We start from the raw sequence: 18243 nt of genomic DNA on the forward strand, positions 1-18243 counted from the left end.
GCCGAGGACGTCACAGAGCAGGGACCAGAGGAGGAGGACTTCCTGATTCCGGCTCCTTGCAGCCCTGCACAAAGGCCTCAGGAACCCACGGTCCAAGCCCAGGGGCCAAGTACACCCAGATGATCCAACCGTCCACACAGGACACCAGCCTACCTCTCGGACTATGTGTGCAAGTGACCCTCACACAAGGACACCACTGTTTTTTTATATATATAATCATAGTTATAGTAGTTGCATGTTGTTGTTGTTATGTGGTTCTTCTCTAAGGGGGGAGGGGTGTTATGTATGCAGGCACCTGCATAGCAACAGCCACCAGGGGGCGTTGGCCTGGACAGTTTCGGCAGGAAACCTAGGGCCAACCCCATTGGCTCTTAGCTTACCTGGCCAGGTATATAAGGAGGCCAGGTAGCCCTCATTCCCCAGTTCACTTCCCCCTTCCAATAAAGAGCTGAACTCACACACCGGCTGGCGTCTCTTCCTTGCGTCGGACCCACTACACAATAGGCCTGTAACTGTGTGATTGAAAGAGACATATTTGTATTGAAAGCAGTGAGAATAATTTCAAAACTCCTTTAAAGCAGTTATTGAATTCCATAGGGTACTCTGCATTTCTACTGTATACATTCTACAGAAAGAATATTTCATGCATCAGAAACCTCTAATTTTGGTATGGAATGTGCTGAAAAATAAGAGATACCCACCTTGTGATATTCAACTAGGTCAGCTAATGTTGAATGTTGAAGTTGGTCGACACCAAGGAAACTATATGAATCTCCAGAAGCATCTATCAGAAAATGTTTGCAGCCCTCTGCTGATAAATAGGAGAGAACATAGCCTTTGATTTTTTCACTGACTCGGATGAGAAAGCTTCCAGGTGCCAAACCCTCCAAAAGTTCTTCTGCTTTTTTGGTGGTTAAAATACCTGTTCTCAAAACAAAAGCAATATAAGTAAGGAAGAACTCATGTGTTACATAAGAAACGTGTTCTAAAAAAAGAGACTATCTTTCTGTCTTTGTCTTTCTATATGATTGTTGATCCAGAGTTTTCATTCACTTAAACACTTTCCCAGTTAATACTACATAGTCTTAATGACATAAGGCAGTTTGGGGTTTTTTTAAAATATTTTCTGCAGAACCCTACAGTTTCCTGACATTAAAAACAAGCAAACCCCACCCACTTCTCTTGAATGCAGGAGCACCCATAGCACTTTTCAAAGATATGGCAGAAAGGGCGGGACTTGTCAGCTGACATTCAAAAGCCCCATCCACATAGCAGGTGTTTGTGCTTGTGAGGACTCATCACTGCATGGACCTGAGAAGCAGGCAGTGGGGGTTCCAATTTTTAAATTTCTTTTTAAGTTAACAGCCACAGCTAAAACAGGTTGGGGGGGAATTAAAATCTATGTAAATAATCATTATAAGAACCTTTTATTAGAGCAGCACTAGACAGAAAACATGTTCCTCTCAACCTCAGTGTACTGAAGATGTAGGTCTTATTTTATTATATAGTTTCTCCTTTTCCAAGGCTCATGGTTGATCCTGACCTAGGAATTCTTAGATTATTTAATGTAAAATTATCATCAATACAGGTAGTTCTTGACCTACAACTGTAACTGTAATTGTGACTGGAAGTCTGGTTATAAATTGCTATGATTGTAAATCAAGGCACTCACAGGACTGAGTAATTTTCCAATCTTAATTTTTCACATTAATGAACATGGTAGTTGTTAGGCAAGCTCATTCATATGAAATCAGCAAAAATAGTGCAAATTGTGGCCATGTGACTACAAAATTCCACAACCAGCCATAAAGCATCTGTTCCATGGCCACTGTAACTTTGAATGGTTGTAAAATGATTAATCCTAAATTAAGGATTACCTGGATTTATACATCATTTTTCAAGTGCTGAAAACCCTTTATAGATACTAATACTTATAGTATCTTTTGTATGAGAGAGAATGTTTTGTTATAGTCTTAGACCCATAACCTATAAGTAAAATGGCCAAGTGAGATTCAGCCAGGAGAAATATTTTATTACAGTATTTGTAATATTATAATTGCAACTAATATTGTAATTGTAAAACTGTAACTGTAACCTGTAACTTTAAACAAGGTTATTTCTTCCTGAAGATCTAGTTAAAAACTTGTTAAACTATTTCTATTGTATTTTTCTTCTCCTTATTAAAAAAAGTAACTGGAATTTTATTCTAATTTTACAGGACTTTTCTTCCTATTTTAAGAACTGAATATCAGGTTAATATTTGTTCTAGAAATCTAATCTTTCTGATTGTCACTGAAACATGCTGGTTTAGCAAACTATATAGGAGAAATTTGATAGAAATATTCTTTACTTTGTTGAAACTCTTTTTCCCTTACATAAATGTGGTATTTCCTATTAGTCTGGTAGTTTCTTGAATTCTCATATCTGCAATGTAAATCTCTTTCTAGGCAGGAAGAAATGAGGCATGATATTCTTACATCCAATGGAATTTTTTTATGCTTGCAATATTTAAAATCAAATGAACTGCATTACCAAATAACTGAGTACAAGTTTTAAACCACTGTGTAGCTCTGTATCTGTGAACACTACGTAATATGTCTATGTAATATACCGTAAATCTTCATGTTGGGGGAAGATAGTGCTCAATTACGAAAGAAGGAGTATGTCAGCAGACATGTAAATGCTCCATCTTACACTGCTCTCAGGCTGAATTCTATACCTTTTCATTGAGATAAGTCAATGGCTATACAGTACCATGGAACCAAGGTGCTATCTGATCCATTGATTTCTCAAAGCCGGCTCGGAGATTGATCTGCTCTTCTTTAAACCATCGAACTATCCTCTCCTGAGTAGAACTGGAAATAGATCTTTGTAAGCACTGTTTTCTACCATAGCAAAAAAAAAAGTGGTTTAAATGTTTAGATGGATCTAAGTTCAGTTCTAATGCAAAAGAAAAAAGCCACTTACACATTAGGAAATGTGCATAAAAGCACACTAATCTTTAGACTTAAGTATATTTATTGAAAAATAATGTTGTACATGATTAAAAATTATATAAATATAAAAAGAAAATTAGAAAACCAAAAAAATATGAAAAGATTGAAAAGTGAAAACAGTAAAAGTCAAAGAATGAAAAAAGAAAAAGAAGCAAATATATAAAGAAGTGAGTTCTGGTTTTTTCCCCCAGCAGATTATTACCATTTCTGCCCTTCCAAATTACATAACATGTTTCCATTCTTCCCATAAACAATCCTTTTTAATCAGTAAATCCTGAAATCACCACTTCATTTTTATGGAGGCATCTCTTCCTAAGCAGAAGGTGCTTCTCTGTATTACTGCTGTGAGCATTTGCTTGGCATTTTTTTGCATGTCCAAACTGCATTACCAAACAAAGGGAAAGAGGAAATGTGAGGCAGAAGTTTGCTTTTGCATACAACCTGTGGTAATAGGCCTAATGTCTTGCTTGCACTAAAGCTTCCATGATAATCATGAAACCCTGTTTTGCTTTAGCATCATTTTTAGAGAACAGTTCCTCCCCTTGTTCACCTGTCATGTCTAATTTAGTTTTTGCAGGAGAAATAAAGTTCTAAAAGAAAATAATAGTTCTTAATAGATGTGAAAATTGGGCATCAGACCTATAAGTAAAGCCACAAAAGAAACTGTAATGAACCATTATCAGCAGGAGAAAGTAATATAACCAAGATGTAGATAAAGATAACCATTTGCAATCCCACATACATGGAAAGGGGAAAAGTAAGTATTTATGAAGAAGTGTGGTAAAGAATCAATAAAAGGTATGTGGTGGTATCAGAAATTATAATGTATCTTAACGGTTTAAGGAGAGACATATCCAGAATAAAATAGCTAGACTCCTAAATTCCTGTTCTGCTGATCTTATTTTGCAGTCTGATCTTCCATTTTGGTGACACACTCTGACTTTGTTGATTTTGCATTCTAGATATTCAGTTGTGCTGTACATTAGTTGATTGGTTTCTTGCAGTGAGCTGGTGCTTATATTTCATTTGCACTGTTGGCATCTTTTAATGCTTGTGGTAGCTATTTCTTTGGAATAAGCTTCAATGCAGACAACCTTATTCTGATATTTTTGTGCTGTTCTAGATGCTCGGTTATTTTTGGTTTCAATTCTTCTACTACTTTACTTACAGGTCTTTGTTATTTCTGAACTGGAGCATCTGGTTTCCAAATGAAAACAATTCTATACCTCTGCTGGAGTCCTCAAATACCAACTCTCCCTTATTTGCCTCTGCGGTCTGACTTTGATTTCTCTGCCCTGGGTTAGACCTTTAAAGTTCTTCCAATTCTGCTTCTGTGAATATTTCGTATTGTAAATCGACATTGATCTACTAGCTTCTGTTATTTCTGATTTCGGATGTTCTTTCCAAAACTGGTTCATTTGTTTAAAATATCCTCTTCTTGTTGGATTTGATCTGTAATAACAATTCATTATTTCTTTGTTTTCAATCACTGTATATTTGCGATGGGTAAACACCTTTCCTTCCAGTAGTTCTGCAGCTGCTGGCTCTGATTACTCAGCCAAAATCCTGAGTCCTGAATCCTGTATCCCATTTTTCACCAGAGGTCTTGTTGTTATTTTTGTTGTTGTTAGTTGCAAAATTGTGTCCGACCCATCGCGACCCCATGGACAATTTTCCTCCAAGCCTTTCTGTCCTCTAGCATCTTCTGGAGTCCATTTAACCTCACCCCTACTGCTTCAGTGATTCCATCCAGCCACCTCATTCTCTGTCATCCCATTCTTCTCTTGCCCTCAATCTTTCCCAGCATTAGGCTCTTCTCCAGTGAGTCCTTCTTTCTCATTAGGTGGCCAAAGTATTTGAGTTTCAACTTCAGTATCTGGCCTTCAAAAGAGCAGTCAGGGTTGATCTGCTCTAGGACTGACCGGTTTGATCGCCTTGCAGTCCAAGGGACTCGCAGGAATCTTCTCCAGCACCATAGTTCAAAGGCCTCAATTCTTTGGCACTCAGCCTTTCTTATGGTCCAACTTTCACTGCCGTACATTGCAGCTTGGAAGACCTTGACTATACACACTTTTGTTGGCAGGGTGATGTCTCTGCTTTTTAGTGTGCTTTCTAGATTTGCCATGGCTTTCATCCCCAGGAGCAAGTGTCTTTTAATTTCTTGGCTGCAGTCCCCATCTGCAGAGATCTTGGAGCCCAGGAAAATAAAATCTGTCACTACCTCCATTCCTTCCCCATCTATTTGCCAGGAATTGAGAGGGCCGGATGCCATGATCTTGGTTTTCTTAATGTTAAGTTTCACTTTTTGCACTCTTCTTTTTCACCCGCAACAAGAGACTCTTTAGTTCCTCTTCACCTTCTGCCGTTAGTGTGGTATCATCTGCATATCTTAGGTTGTTGATATTTCTCCCGGCAATCTCAATTCCAACTTTTGTTTCATCTAGCCCTGCCTTTCTCATGATGTGCTCTGCATATAAGTTAAATAGGCAGGGTGACAATATACAGCCTTGCCAGACTCCTTTCCCAATTTTGAACCAATCATTGGTTCCATGTCCAGTTCTCACTGTTGCTTCTTGACCCGCATATAGGTTTCTCAAGAGACAAATAAGATGGTCTGGTACTCCCATCTCTTTAAGAACTTGTCACGTTGTGATCCACACAATCAAAGGCTTTAGTATAGTCAATGAAGCAGAAGTAGATGTTTTTCTGGAACTCCCTAGCTTTCTCCATGACCCAACATATGTTTGCAATTTGATCTTTAGTTCCTCTGCCTCTTTGAAATCCTGCCTGTACTTCTTGTAGTTCTCGATCCACATACTGCTGAAGTCTAGCTTGTAGGATTTTAAGCATAACTTTACTACCATGTGAAATGAAGTGCAATGGTGCGATAGTTTGAACATTCTTTGGCACTGCCTTTCTTTGGAATTGGAATGTAAACTGATCTTTTCCAATCCTGTGGCCACTGTTGAGTTTTCCAAATTTGCTGGCAAATTAAGTGTAGCATTTTTACTGCATCGTCTTTTAAGATTCTGAATAGCTCAGCTGGAATACTCTCACCTCCACTAGCTTTGTTGTTGCTCAGCTTTCCTAAGGCCCACTTCACTTCACATTCTAGGATGTCTGGCTTGAGGTCAGTGACCACCTCATCATGGTTATCAGGGATGTTAAGCTCGTTCGTGTACAGTTCTTCTGTGTAATTTTGCCACCTCTTCTTAATCAATTCTGCCTCTGTTAGGTCTCTGCCATTTTGGTCGTTTATTATGCCCATTTTTGCATGAAACATTCCCTTCATCTCTCCAATTTTCTTGAAGAGATCTCTTGTCCTCCCTATTCTATTGTTTTCTTCTATTTCTTTGCACTGTTCATTTAAGAAGGCATTCTCATCTCTTCTAGCTATTCTCTGGAATTCTGCATTCAATTGGGTGTATCTTTCTTTTTCTCCCTTGCATTTCACTTCCCTCCTTTCCTCAGCTATTTGCAAAGCTTCCTCAGACAGCCATTTTGCTTTCTTGCATTTCTTTTTCTTTGGGATGGTTTTAGTTGCTACCTCTTGTACAATGTTGCGAACCTCCATCCATAGTTCTTCAGGCACTCTGTCTATCAGATCTAATTCCTTAAATCTATTTGTCACCTCTACTGTATATTCATCAGGGATATGATTTAGTTCATACCTGAGTGGCCTAGTGCTTTTCCCTACTTTCTTCCGTTTAAGCTTAAATTTTGCAACGAGAAGCTCATGGTCTGAGCCGCAGTTAGCTACTGGTCTTGTTTTTACTGACTGTATAGAGCTGCTCCATCTTTGGCTGCAGAGCACTTAGTCAATCTGATTTCTGTGTTGACCAAATGGTGATGTCCATGTGTAGAGCTGTCTCTTGGGTTGTTGGACCATCGTATTTCTATGACCATTGTATTTTCTTGACAAATTCTGTCAGCCTGTGCCCTGCTTCATTTTGTACTCCAAGGCCAGACTTGCCTGTTATTCTGGTTATCTTTTGGCTTCCTACTTTAGCATTCCAATCCCCCATAATGATAAGGACATCATTTTTTGGTGTTAGTTCTATAAGGTGCTGTAGGGCTTCATAGAACCGGTCAATTTCATCCTCTTCAATACCGGTGGTTGGGGCATAGACTTGGACTAGCTTGATATTGAATGGTTTGCCTTGGATTCAAACTGAGATCTTTCTGTCATTTTGGGGATTGTATTCCAGTATAGCTTTTCCTACTCTTTTATTGATTATGAAGGCTACTCCATTTCTTCTGAGGGATTTTTGCCTGCAGTAGTATACCTGATGGTCATCTGAATTAAATTCACCCATTCCTGTCCATTTTAGTTCACTGATTCCTAAGATGTCGATGTTCAGTCTTGTCATCTCTTGTTTGACCACATCCACCTTGCCTTGATTCATGGTTCTTACATTCCAGGTTCCTATGGAGAGAAAATCTTTACAGCATTGGACTTTCCTTTCACTACCAGATACATTCACAACTCAGCGTCCTTTTGGCTTTGGCCCAGTCACTTCATTCTTTCTGGTGCTACTAGTACTAGCCCTCTGCTCTTCCCCAGTAGCATATTGGATGCCTTCCGAACTGAGGGGCTCATCTTCCAGCGTCATATCTTTTTTCCTTGTCCATGGGGTTTTCATGGCAAAGATACTGGAGTGGGTTGCCATTTCCTTCTGCAGTGGATCACATTTTGTCAGAACTCTCTGCTATGACCTGTCTGTCTTGGGTGGCCCTGCACGGCATAGCTCATAGCTTCATTGAATTACGCAAGCCCCTTTGCCACGACAAGGCAGTAATCCATGAAGGGGACCAGAGGTCTAGGAACTCTAATATGTAGCGTGGTTCCTGTTAACCTGGACAACCAAGCCAGTACAGATTTCTGTACATTACATTTAACCATTTTTTTATAGGAGAGACACTCTGTCTGATTCCTCTGATGAGACCTGTCCAGTATCATTGAACCTCTATAGCTCTTATCTCCTCAGAGAGCAAAGCTACATATCCACATCAAGGTAGTGCCTCACTGAGGTATTATTATTATTACTGTTATTGTTGTTGTTGTTGTTATTTAAGATTTAATCTTCAGTTCGATTCACAGTCTCGGATTGGTAAAAACTTAACAGTTCAAGTCCTAACCAAGGTCTTAAGAACTATTAAGGTAATGTCTGAGCATATAGGCAGTTCCAAGTAAGGTGGGGTTTTGCAAACTCAGATTATTCAGATCTAATAAGTTCAAAATTTCCATGTATCTAGGCAATCCTTTGGGTATTGCTCTGAGGGCTCCTATTACTATTGCTACAACCATTGATTTCTTTCTCCACAATCACTCAACTTCTATTTGCAGATCACAGTATTTCATTATTTTTTCTAGTTTTTTTTCCTTCAATTGATGCATCACCTGGTATTGCAATATTTATTATTTATTTATTTATTTTATTGGATTTATATACCGCCCTTTCCCGAAGGACTCAGGGCGGTTTACAGGGTATTTAAAACAAAGATCGATACAACCAGATGTTTTTCTTTTCCACAATAGTCCCAAAGATGCATTTGCACGAGGCAACTGGACTTTCTTGTTTTTTCTTTGAAGACGTTTTGCTTCTCATCCAAGAAACTTCTTCAGCTCTGATTGGATGTGGGGAATGGAAGGATTTAGACTCCTTGCAGACAACCCTAACACACTTAGTATGGGTGTGATTGAGGAAAGTGAAATTATGTTAAAATATGACAAGGTGAAAACAATAAGGCAGGTACTTGCCTTACTGTTTTCATCTTATCAAGATATATATGAACCCTCAAATTAAATACATTCTTTTTTAAAGGGATCGTATAAGCTAACAGTACTGTATTTTTATAAAAGAAAGTAAAATGAATGAAGGCTACTGCTAACGCTTGTAAGCCGCCCTGAGTCTTCGGAGAAGGGCGGGATATAAATGTAATAAAAATAAAATAAATAAATAAATAATAATAAAATTAAATAGTCCTATCTACCAGCATATATGGGAGGGCAGTAATTAATTTTTCAATGCCTTCGATTAACCTAAAGCAGAGGGGAGTAATTAATTTTCCAGTGGGGTACAGGAAAAACTGGGACTGTTGTGGAAGGCTGCTGCACTGCCCCTGTCCCCCATTCCTCACCCCATTGATGTTTCAACCCGACAATGATGCCCGGCCGCCACCATGGGCCAGACAAGAACAGCCAAAATTCCAGATATGGCCTACAAGCTGTAAAATGCCCAGGTTTGATCTAAAATCTTTTGATTTTTATACCATACAATGAAACTGTCCAATAAAATCACTAAAACCTGTGTATAATATGGCTATTGCAGGCAAGGTTTATTGTTCCCAGCCCAATTAGAAAAGGAAGAAAGATGACATACAGTAGAGCCAACTTGGGCTGTATATGTCTTCCTCAGCAGTACAGTGACATTCCTCCAAGTTACTAACCTCTCTGGTTTCTCATCAACTATGTCAGCTGTAAGGTTTTTAGGCTTTGGTGGCAGAGGTGGAGGGAGTGGCTTTCTTTGCTCCTGTCTCTTAAAGGTCTGGGAAACATCAGCTGCTTTGCCCTTGTGGATGCCCTGTAATGACAGCCTCTTGTAGTCATCTCGTGCGTGTTTGGCAAGGGAGCGTCGCCTTTCATCTGCTACTTTGGACCTCCGTACTGAAATTGAGAAGGAACATTGTTACCCAGTCATTTTTTCAAGGTCCAGAACCACCCATAGGAATTATGAAATCATGCCCATGAGAGGGAGAAAGCCAGAGAGAATAAACAACATGTAAAATTATTCTGGTACATGAATGAACTTCCATAACAAAGGATTTGCTTGGACAGCAGTTCAGAATCCGGTTTGAACTTGCCAGTTCTCATGACACTAACTCAGTTCCCAATTATAGCCAGTCTATTGTACAGAAATACTGCTTTGACCCCTACTTTCTCTTTCTCATTTCCTTCTTTTCTGAAGCAGTACAACTCAGCAAAGCTTTTGGGTAGTCTATCCTCCATTGAATGCTGGGAAAGATTGAGGGCAAGAGAAGAAGGGGACGACAGAGAATGAGGTGGCTGGATAGAGTCACTGAAGCAGTAGGCATGAGCTTAAATGGACTCCAGAAGATGGTAGAGGACAGGAAGGGCTGGAGGAACGTTGTCCATGGGGCCACGATGGGTCGGACACGACTTCGCAGCTAACAACAACAACATCCTCCATTGGTGGAAACCCCCACCACCTTTCTCTCATCACAGTGAGTGATGAGAACTACATATCAGCTTCACAAAGCTTTTAAGGGACTGGGAAATAGAATGTGCAGTGGACACCTTGAGGGGTGGAGATGCCTTCAGTCTGATCAGTGCTTCTGCACTGGTATTTGATTTAATCAACTTAGCTCTCTGGGTAGGTGGATTCCTTGGAGAGCCAAACTCTTGTGTAAAATTTGAGGGGATTTGTTTTCAAATAAGGGACATGGATATAAATAGAAACTGAAGTTTAATAATTCCAACAGAGAGCCAAAATTACTACTTCTACTGTACAGCAGAAATTCAGAGAGAAAAAGTCTTCGTTAAATGTAACATTTAAGCATTACAGTTGAAATTTTAAAGTATTATTCTGTATAGCTTTGTATAGCCTTGCATATCCTTTCTCCATTCAAAATTATAAGCATAGTCACATAAAAGGGGCCAATATTAGTGTGCATACAAGATTCCAGCCAATCAGAATGTTCTTTATCCAGTTTTTGAATTGATTCAGAAGGGTAATCTAGACTTATTTCTTCTCCTGTTCTGGTCTCAGTGGTGGTCTTCTTCACTGGCATTTCTCTAACCTGTTAAAAGATAGACAAAGGTAATGGTTTCATTTAATGTACCAATAATTTTATTCCATGCTAATAATTCACATTTTGACTTCATAAACAGTTGTAGCATTTGATACTATAAAAACTGTATGTTTTGAATGTTATCATAGCTTGATGATTCAACTAAAATGTAAATTACAGATTAAAATTAAGGTTACCAGCTCTTCTGTTGACCTGGTATCTCCAAATATGTTCACTTGGCCACAATGACTGGAAAGATAGGGATTAATATGCAATACATTTTGAGAATCACTGGATGAAGGAAGGCTGCTTTGACACCAAGAATATGATACTCTGCAAGCCACTTTAAGAGCCAATATCTCCATTCAATGATAGCTAGTAGCACTTTTTCTTGTCTGAGTTGAACATTTTCATGTCAAAAGACTAGCAGATAGTGTATGTTAATCAATAATACTAGAAATTAGTATTGTCTTTGAAAAAATGTGATTGCTGATTCAAATATATCTGTCTTCCCTAATTTGGACCTTACATGTTTCCCAAAGAATATGTAATAACAGAGTGCTGTCTTTTTTCCACAGCATTCTTAAGCCATCCTCCCACAAATTTGGCCATACCATTTACTACCCATTCCCATCACATACAATAAACTAACAAAATCATCTAGAAATGTAAGTTTGAGTATTTATATGAGTGCATGCTGGGTTATTTGGGTCACAAGTTTATGATATTCTTTCTAATTCTTTTCAGTGAGTGTTTTTTTCAGTGAAGCCATTTTCAGCAACAGTCCCATTTTATCAGAAATTTTTATTGATTGAAAATATCTTTGAACTGAAGATCCTTTGCAATGACATTATAGTGGGAGATTTTCTTCAGTTCTATGTTTGTTGACTTCAGCAAAGGATTTCCCAACCATTCTTCCAACTCTATTTATACTTTGCCCTGCTCAAATATTTTTATGACTGCATGTTTGTTATCAAGTCACAGATGAAAGTAACCTCAAAGATGCAGAACCTGGTCTATTCTGAAATATTCTCCTATTCCTCTTCTGTTTTGACTGAAAGCAATGGAAGAGAGATTTTCCATTTGCTTCCTCCAGCCATCTATTTTTTATGTTCACTTTCACAACTGTAACCACCCAAAGTTTTTAGTTTAGAATTGACATCACTGAGATGTTGCTGCAATTACTGAATACAAAAACAGTGCCTAATTGGTTACACAAATAGAAAGCTAATGAAACCTGGAGTCAGCAGGAAGGAATACTTAAAACTGGGCTCAGATTCCCCTTGGAAATACATTACCCACCCAAACAAATTTCCAATCCAACACCACTATGGAGGCATGCATGCAATTTGCGGACTTTAAATGCATATAATTATTGAAAATTGGTGCTAATATTACTAATACTAAAATATGTGGCTAGAGAGCATATTATAAACACAGTAGATATTAAATTTCAGGGGAAAAAATCCAACGGTGTTTCAGAAACTCAAGAGAGTAAAATCCTTTGGTAGATCCTGCTTGATTCAAATGTCTCCCTACTTGGCAATTCTTTGCATAATTTTGAGCCAGTTACTATCTCTCAGGCTCAACTATGTCACAGATTTCTGTGGAATGGAGAAGAGGAAGTATCCACTGCCCTGAATTCTTTGTAACAAAGATAAGCTAAAAAAAGAAAAGAAACAAATAAACATCTAAGCATTCAAAAGCAAACCACTCATATTCACCCAGAATAGAAGAAGTAACATTGCATATAATATGCTAAACATTAAATTTGTAAACCTCACTTCTGATCACTTTTGGAAATAGCTCATTAACTACTTATAAGCTATTAGAGACCTTCATATTGACAAATGCCCTTGAATCTCTCTTCAAACCTGAAAGACAATTTTAAGCATAAGCTTAAACATTTAAAGAAACTGAAATAAATAAAGGTAAAGGTAAAGATTTCCCCTGTCCAGTTATGTCCGACTCTACAGAGCAGTGTTCATCTCTGTTTCTTAGCCGAGGAAGCCAGTATTGTCCAAAGATCCATCTGTGGGTTTGTCAAAAACAGTTCATGCCAGACAAATCTTATTGCATTCTTTGACCAAGTGACAAAATTAGTGGACCAGAGGAATGCTGTAGATATAATTTACTTGGCCTTCAGTAAGGCATTTGATAAAGTAGATCACGACCTACTACTTGATAAGATAGAAAAATGTGGGTTAGATAGCATCCCCACCAGATGGATTCGTAGCTGGCTGACAGACCATATTCAGCATGTGGTCCTCAATGGAACTGCATCTACATGGAAGGAAGTGTGTAGTGGGGTGCCCCAGGGCTCTGTTCTGGGCCCAGTGCTCTTCAACATCTTCATCAACGATTTGGATGAGGGGATAGATGGGGAACTCATCAAATTTGCAGATGACACCAAGCTGGCAGGAATAGCCAATACTCCAGAAGATTGGCTTAAGATACAGGAGGATCTGGACAGTCTCGAATACTGGGCGCTATCTAACAAAATGAAATTCAGTGGTGAAAAAAGTAAGGTTCTACACTTAGGCAGGAAAAATCAAATGCACGGGTATAGTATAGGTGGTACCTTGCTCAATAGTAGTTACTGTGAGAGGGATCTCAGAGTCCTAGTAAACAATCACTTCAATATGAGCCAGCAGTGTGCTGCAGCTGCCAAAAAAGACAACACAGTGCTAGCTGCATTAACAGAGGGATAGAATCAAGATCACGTGAAGTACTAATACCACTTTACAATGCCTTGGTAAGGCCACACCTGGAATACTGCATCTTGTTTTGGTCACCACGATGTAAAAAAGATGTTGAGACTCTAGAAAGAGTACAGAGAAGGGCAACAAAGATGATTGGGGGACTGGAGACTAAAAACATATAGGGAACGGTTGCTGGAATTGGGTATGTGTAGTTTAACGAAGAGAAGGGTGAGGGGTGACATGATAGCAGTGTTCCAATATCTCAGGGGCTGCCACAAAGAAGAGGGAGTCAAGCTATTCTCCAAAGCACCAGAAAGGAGGACAAGAAGCAATGGATGGAAACTAGTCAAGGAGAGAAGCAGCCTAGAAGTAACAAGGAGAAACTTCCTGACAGTTAGAACAATTAACCAGTGGAACAACCTGCCTCCAGAAGCTGTGAAAGCTCCAACACTGGAAGTTTTTAAGAGCAGACTGGACTGCCATTTGCCTGAAATGGTATAGGGTTTCCTGCCTGAGCAGGGGGTTGGACTAGATGACCTCCAAGGTCCCTTCCAACTACTACTACTTCTTCTTCTTCTTCTTCTTCTTCTTCTTCTTCTTCTTCTTCTTCTTCTTCTTCTTCTTATTATTATTATTATTATTATTATTATTATTATTATTATTATTATTATTATTATTATTATTATTATTATTATATTCAGACTGTTAGAAATAAAAGAAAGGAATATAAAGTTTGGTTTATATTTTGGTTTATTTGATTGTTAAAGCAAAATGTTATTTCTGGTAATCCTTTATGGACTTTCTGCTGACAAAAGGACTCAAAACTGTTGTATCTAATGTTACATGCAGTTGTTTATAGAAAAGAGATGGCATATGGGATGAAAAGGTAAATATTAGTAAGCTCAGAGGGAGGGAAGATGTCAGGCCCTAGGCCTCTGTAATGTGGAGTGCCTCAGGGCTCCCCCCCCTCCCCATTCTTCTTTAACATCTATGTGAGACCACTGCAGGAGGCCATCCAGCAGCACATAGTATGGTATCATCAATGTGCTGTTTTTATAATTGGTAAAAAGGTAAAGTAAAGGTAAAGGTTCCCCTGCACATGTGTGCTAGTCATTTCCAACTCTAGGGACCGGTGCTCATCTCCGTTTCAAAGCCAAAGAGCCAGTGCTTGTCCGAGGACGTCTCCGTGGTCATGTGGCCAGCATGACTAGATGCCAAAGGCGCACAGAACGCTGTTACCTTCCCACCGTAGTGGTCCCTATTTTTCTACTTGCATTTTTACGTGCTTTCGAACTGCTAGGTTGGCAGAAGCTGGGACGAGTAACAGGCACTCACTCTGTTACGCAGCACTCGGGATTCGACCCGCCAAACTGCCGACCATCTGATCGACAAGCTCAGCGTCCTAACCCACTGAGCCACCGTGTCCCTTTTATAACTGGTAACCAGATATATATCTCAGCCTCTAGCCATTAATTGGCATATGTCATTTTTATTAAGAATATATATATTCACAGATAACTGAAGCTTGCTTCACCACTCTTATGACCACGAATGAAGTTTTAAGAAAAACTCTCCCCTGTGCTTAGTTACTCTCACTCTTGTTGCTCATTTCCCCCCAACCTTCCAGTTTATCTACAGCCTTGGGATTACCTGGAGATGATGCTTCCGATTGCTAAAAGGCCCTGATTCTGGTCAGCTTTTTAAAAATCAGATATGGTTAGCTAGGTATTGCCAGCTTCTCTGATTCCAGAAAAGATAATGGAAACATTTTGCACTAAGTCAGATGCTGTTGAGATACTATTCTTCTCAATATATGTCTATAGAGTTATTATGTTCCAGAAGAGCCAGGGTTCACACTGTACAGTAAGTTTATTTTTCAGTTTGTGACAGCAAAATACCAAAAAAACCTAGCACATTTAACATAATCTTCCTCTAATTTCTACTCCCTATTGACAAACCTTTATGCTTATAACCATTTATGAAGCTGTAATCAAGGCTCACTAACTCAGAGCTTTTTTTCAAGTGGTTTTTTTTCCAGTTCTTGATTACCTTCTTTAATCAGTGAAGTGAATAAATGGACCTCTTTTCACCTTATCTACCATAGCTCATGTGACCCAGGAACCAGCCTCCTTGACCAACATGCCTTCGTTTTAATCATTAACCACAGGTACATTAATTTAATAAGTGATTTCACTGAAAATCTATTCCTGATAGAGTATTTGCTGCTTTTATGTAAAAGGTAACATGTCTAATTTAACTCCAATGAATTACTATTAAATACAAGTAAAAATAAGTACTAAAAATTCTTGAAAGATTGTATCTAATTTTATATATTAAATTATTCTAGGATAGAAAAATAACAGTAATGTAGGAAATGTTCCTCCCCAGTTATTTTAGCCCCCTTTTTAGTACAACCTGGTGCAGCCAAGAGGTGGGGGTGGAAGTAAAACTGAAATACAAGGATGTAGTACCTACAGTCTCAATCTTGCAGGACCACTCAAAACTATACTTTCAATTGCAAATTTTGAAACAGAGTTAATATTCAAATAATTCTGCTGAATGATGATTTCAAGAAATTAATTTAGTCCCCCTAAAAAAATTAAGCTCAATTAACTGGGCTGGTCATCTTGAATTTTAGACTTTGCATGACAGCCTTACTCCTCTGTGTACAGTGCAAGTGTACAGTGTAAATAGAACCATTTATATGGCATTCAGTGAGATATAAATTAAAACTATTATTTCCTATATGCATAATATTACAATGCAGCAGCATTTTTTGATACTGCTGTGTCACCTGTAATGGGAGGGGGCACACGTTGAGCATCATGGCACAAATACCGTATTTTCCAGCGTATAAGGCGACCTGGCGTATAAGACGACCCCCTACTTTTAAGAAGATTTTGAAGGTTTTGTCTTATACGCCAGAAAATACTTACCCGCCGGCCCTCCCGCTGCTCCTGCGCTTCTGCCGGCCCCCGAGGTGCAGCATTTTCCGGACGGCAGGCAGCACCGGAGGGCAGCCGCCACCCCGCCATGGCCGGCGCCCCTCCTGCTTCCCCCCAGGCCTTGAACTTCTCCCATTTGGCGCAGGGCAGGGCAGCTCCGCCCGCAGCCTCTTTTTTAGAACTCACGTGCCACTTCCCTCTCACTGTCGGCCGAGGCGCGCTCGGCCCGGGCTCCTGGTCCCTCTTCCCGGCCGGCTTCCCGCCCTGCCCCTCATGGAGCTGGCCTGGGCGTGCAGCCTCTCGGTGTGGCTGCTTTTCCTGGGCAGCCTGGCGGTGCGGCTCCTGCGCTCTGACCTGTTGCTGAGCCGGTGGCTGCTGCTGCGCGTGCGCGTGGGGCTGCTGGCCGTCCTGCAGGCGCTGGGCCATGCCGTCCTGCCGCTGCCCCTCAGCACCGCGCTCACGGCGGCTGCCTGCTGGCTCGTCTCGGCCAGCACCGCCCGGCGGAAGCGCATCCCCGTGGGGGGAAGAGCGGTGCTGGTGACAGGTGAGTCTGGAAGGAAGCCTGAGGCTACAGCTTTCCCAAGTTGCTGGTCCCCAAAAGTTAGGCTCCCCAAGTCTCCTTCCTTCCCTCTTTGCCCCATGCGAGTTTGCTCGAATGTTGCAGCTGCTGGAAGGCCCCGCCAAACAGGAAGCTAAGCCTATACCTTCAGAACTGCAAAAAGCCACATGGTTCCTCGCGGGGCTTCCCGGAACAAGGGGCCGGCAGCCGCAGCCCCAAGCCAGGCCGAGAAGAGCGGCAGGCATGGGGGAGAAGCGGGGCCAGAGGGGGAAAGCAGGCCCAGGGGGCGCCGCCCCCGCCCCAGGCCAGTCTCTGGGAGAACCTTCAGCACAGGTACGCCCCTCTCGCCTTTGTCCGCCAGCCCGCCTCGCTCCCCGGCCTCTCCCAGCGCCTCTGCCGAGCCACTCGCGTGGGAAGCGCCGCTCGGCTTCACGCGGCCCACCCAGCAGTCCATGGAGAGGCGCACACCACCACCCCCCCATGAAGGGAAAGGGAAAAAGCGCCTCTCCGCCGCGGCTCCGGGTCCGCGGGCGTGCAGAGGGCGCCGCTCCCTAGCCCGCGAGTTACCTGCAAAGCTTCGCGTGGGGAGAGCCACCCGACGCTCCCGCCCAGCCGTGTCCCGGAGCCGCGCTGGAGATAGCTCGGTTGCACGGGGCGGCCCGGCTTTGCAAGAAAGTACGCTCGACTGATTTGTTGTTTTTTTCGGCGTATAAGACGACCCGGCGTATAAGACGACCCCCCAACTTTTGAGAAGATTTTCAGGGGTTCAAAAGTCGTCTTAGACGCCGGAAAATACGGTAGCTTTTTTGGTTTAACTTCCTGTAGCAAAGTTAATCTTTATCATTCCCTCAGTGTTGATTCACCTGAATGCTCACTGGGACCCCCAAATAACTCCTAAAATCATCATTCATTGGTTTCACCATGGAATTCTTTTCCCCTCAGCTTTCATTTTAATGTTTGAATAGTAAGAAACAAAAACATTACCTGGACACATTCTAGATTTCTGTAATTTCCAACAGCTGGTGTGTTTTCCACTTTCTTTGGTAAATCTCTTTGCACAAAATTTTTATTGTCTCGCAGTATTTCAAATCTAGGTTGGGTCTCTGATAGAAACTGTGGAGGAGATAATACCAAACTCTCTGTGACTTTTTCCATTGGGGTTCTTCTATAAAATAAGAAAACAAAGAGTTTTTCAAGGAAACAGAAGCTTTTCAAACAACTTTGGTTTT

The 18243-nt window shown here is 40.7% G+C and overlaps 1 protein-coding gene across 4 annotated transcripts in view; it reads right to left on the reverse strand.

Annotated features, from left to right (window-relative positions):
• Positions 1–18243, reverse strand: part of SH2D4A (SH2 domain containing 4A) — a 44760-nt gene that overhangs the window by 7249 nt on the left and 19268 nt on the right. Inside the window, exons 3-8 of one of the 4 annotated variants that reach the window (XM_083376768.1) lie at positions 17999–18179; positions 10694–10817; positions 9447–9663; positions 2755–2885; positions 702–922; positions 463–512 (exon numbers count right to left, since the gene is read on the reverse strand). In XM_083376768.1, coding sequence (XP_083232894.1) covers positions 463–512; positions 702–922; positions 2755–2885; positions 9447–9663; positions 10694–10817; positions 17999–18179 — 924 coding nt within the window. The remainder of the gene's footprint in view (positions 1–462; positions 513–701; positions 923–2754; positions 2886–9446; positions 9664–10693; positions 10818–17998; positions 18180–18243) is intronic. The other 3 variants (XM_083376767.1, XM_083376765.1, XM_083376766.1) reach the window with 3 other exon arrangements.

Source organism: Vipera ursinii (assembly GCF_947247035.1).
Source record: "Vipera ursinii genome assembly, chromosome: Z".
In the NCBI taxonomy this organism is placed as follows: Eukaryota; Metazoa; Chordata; class Lepidosauria; order Squamata; family Viperidae; genus Vipera; species Vipera ursinii.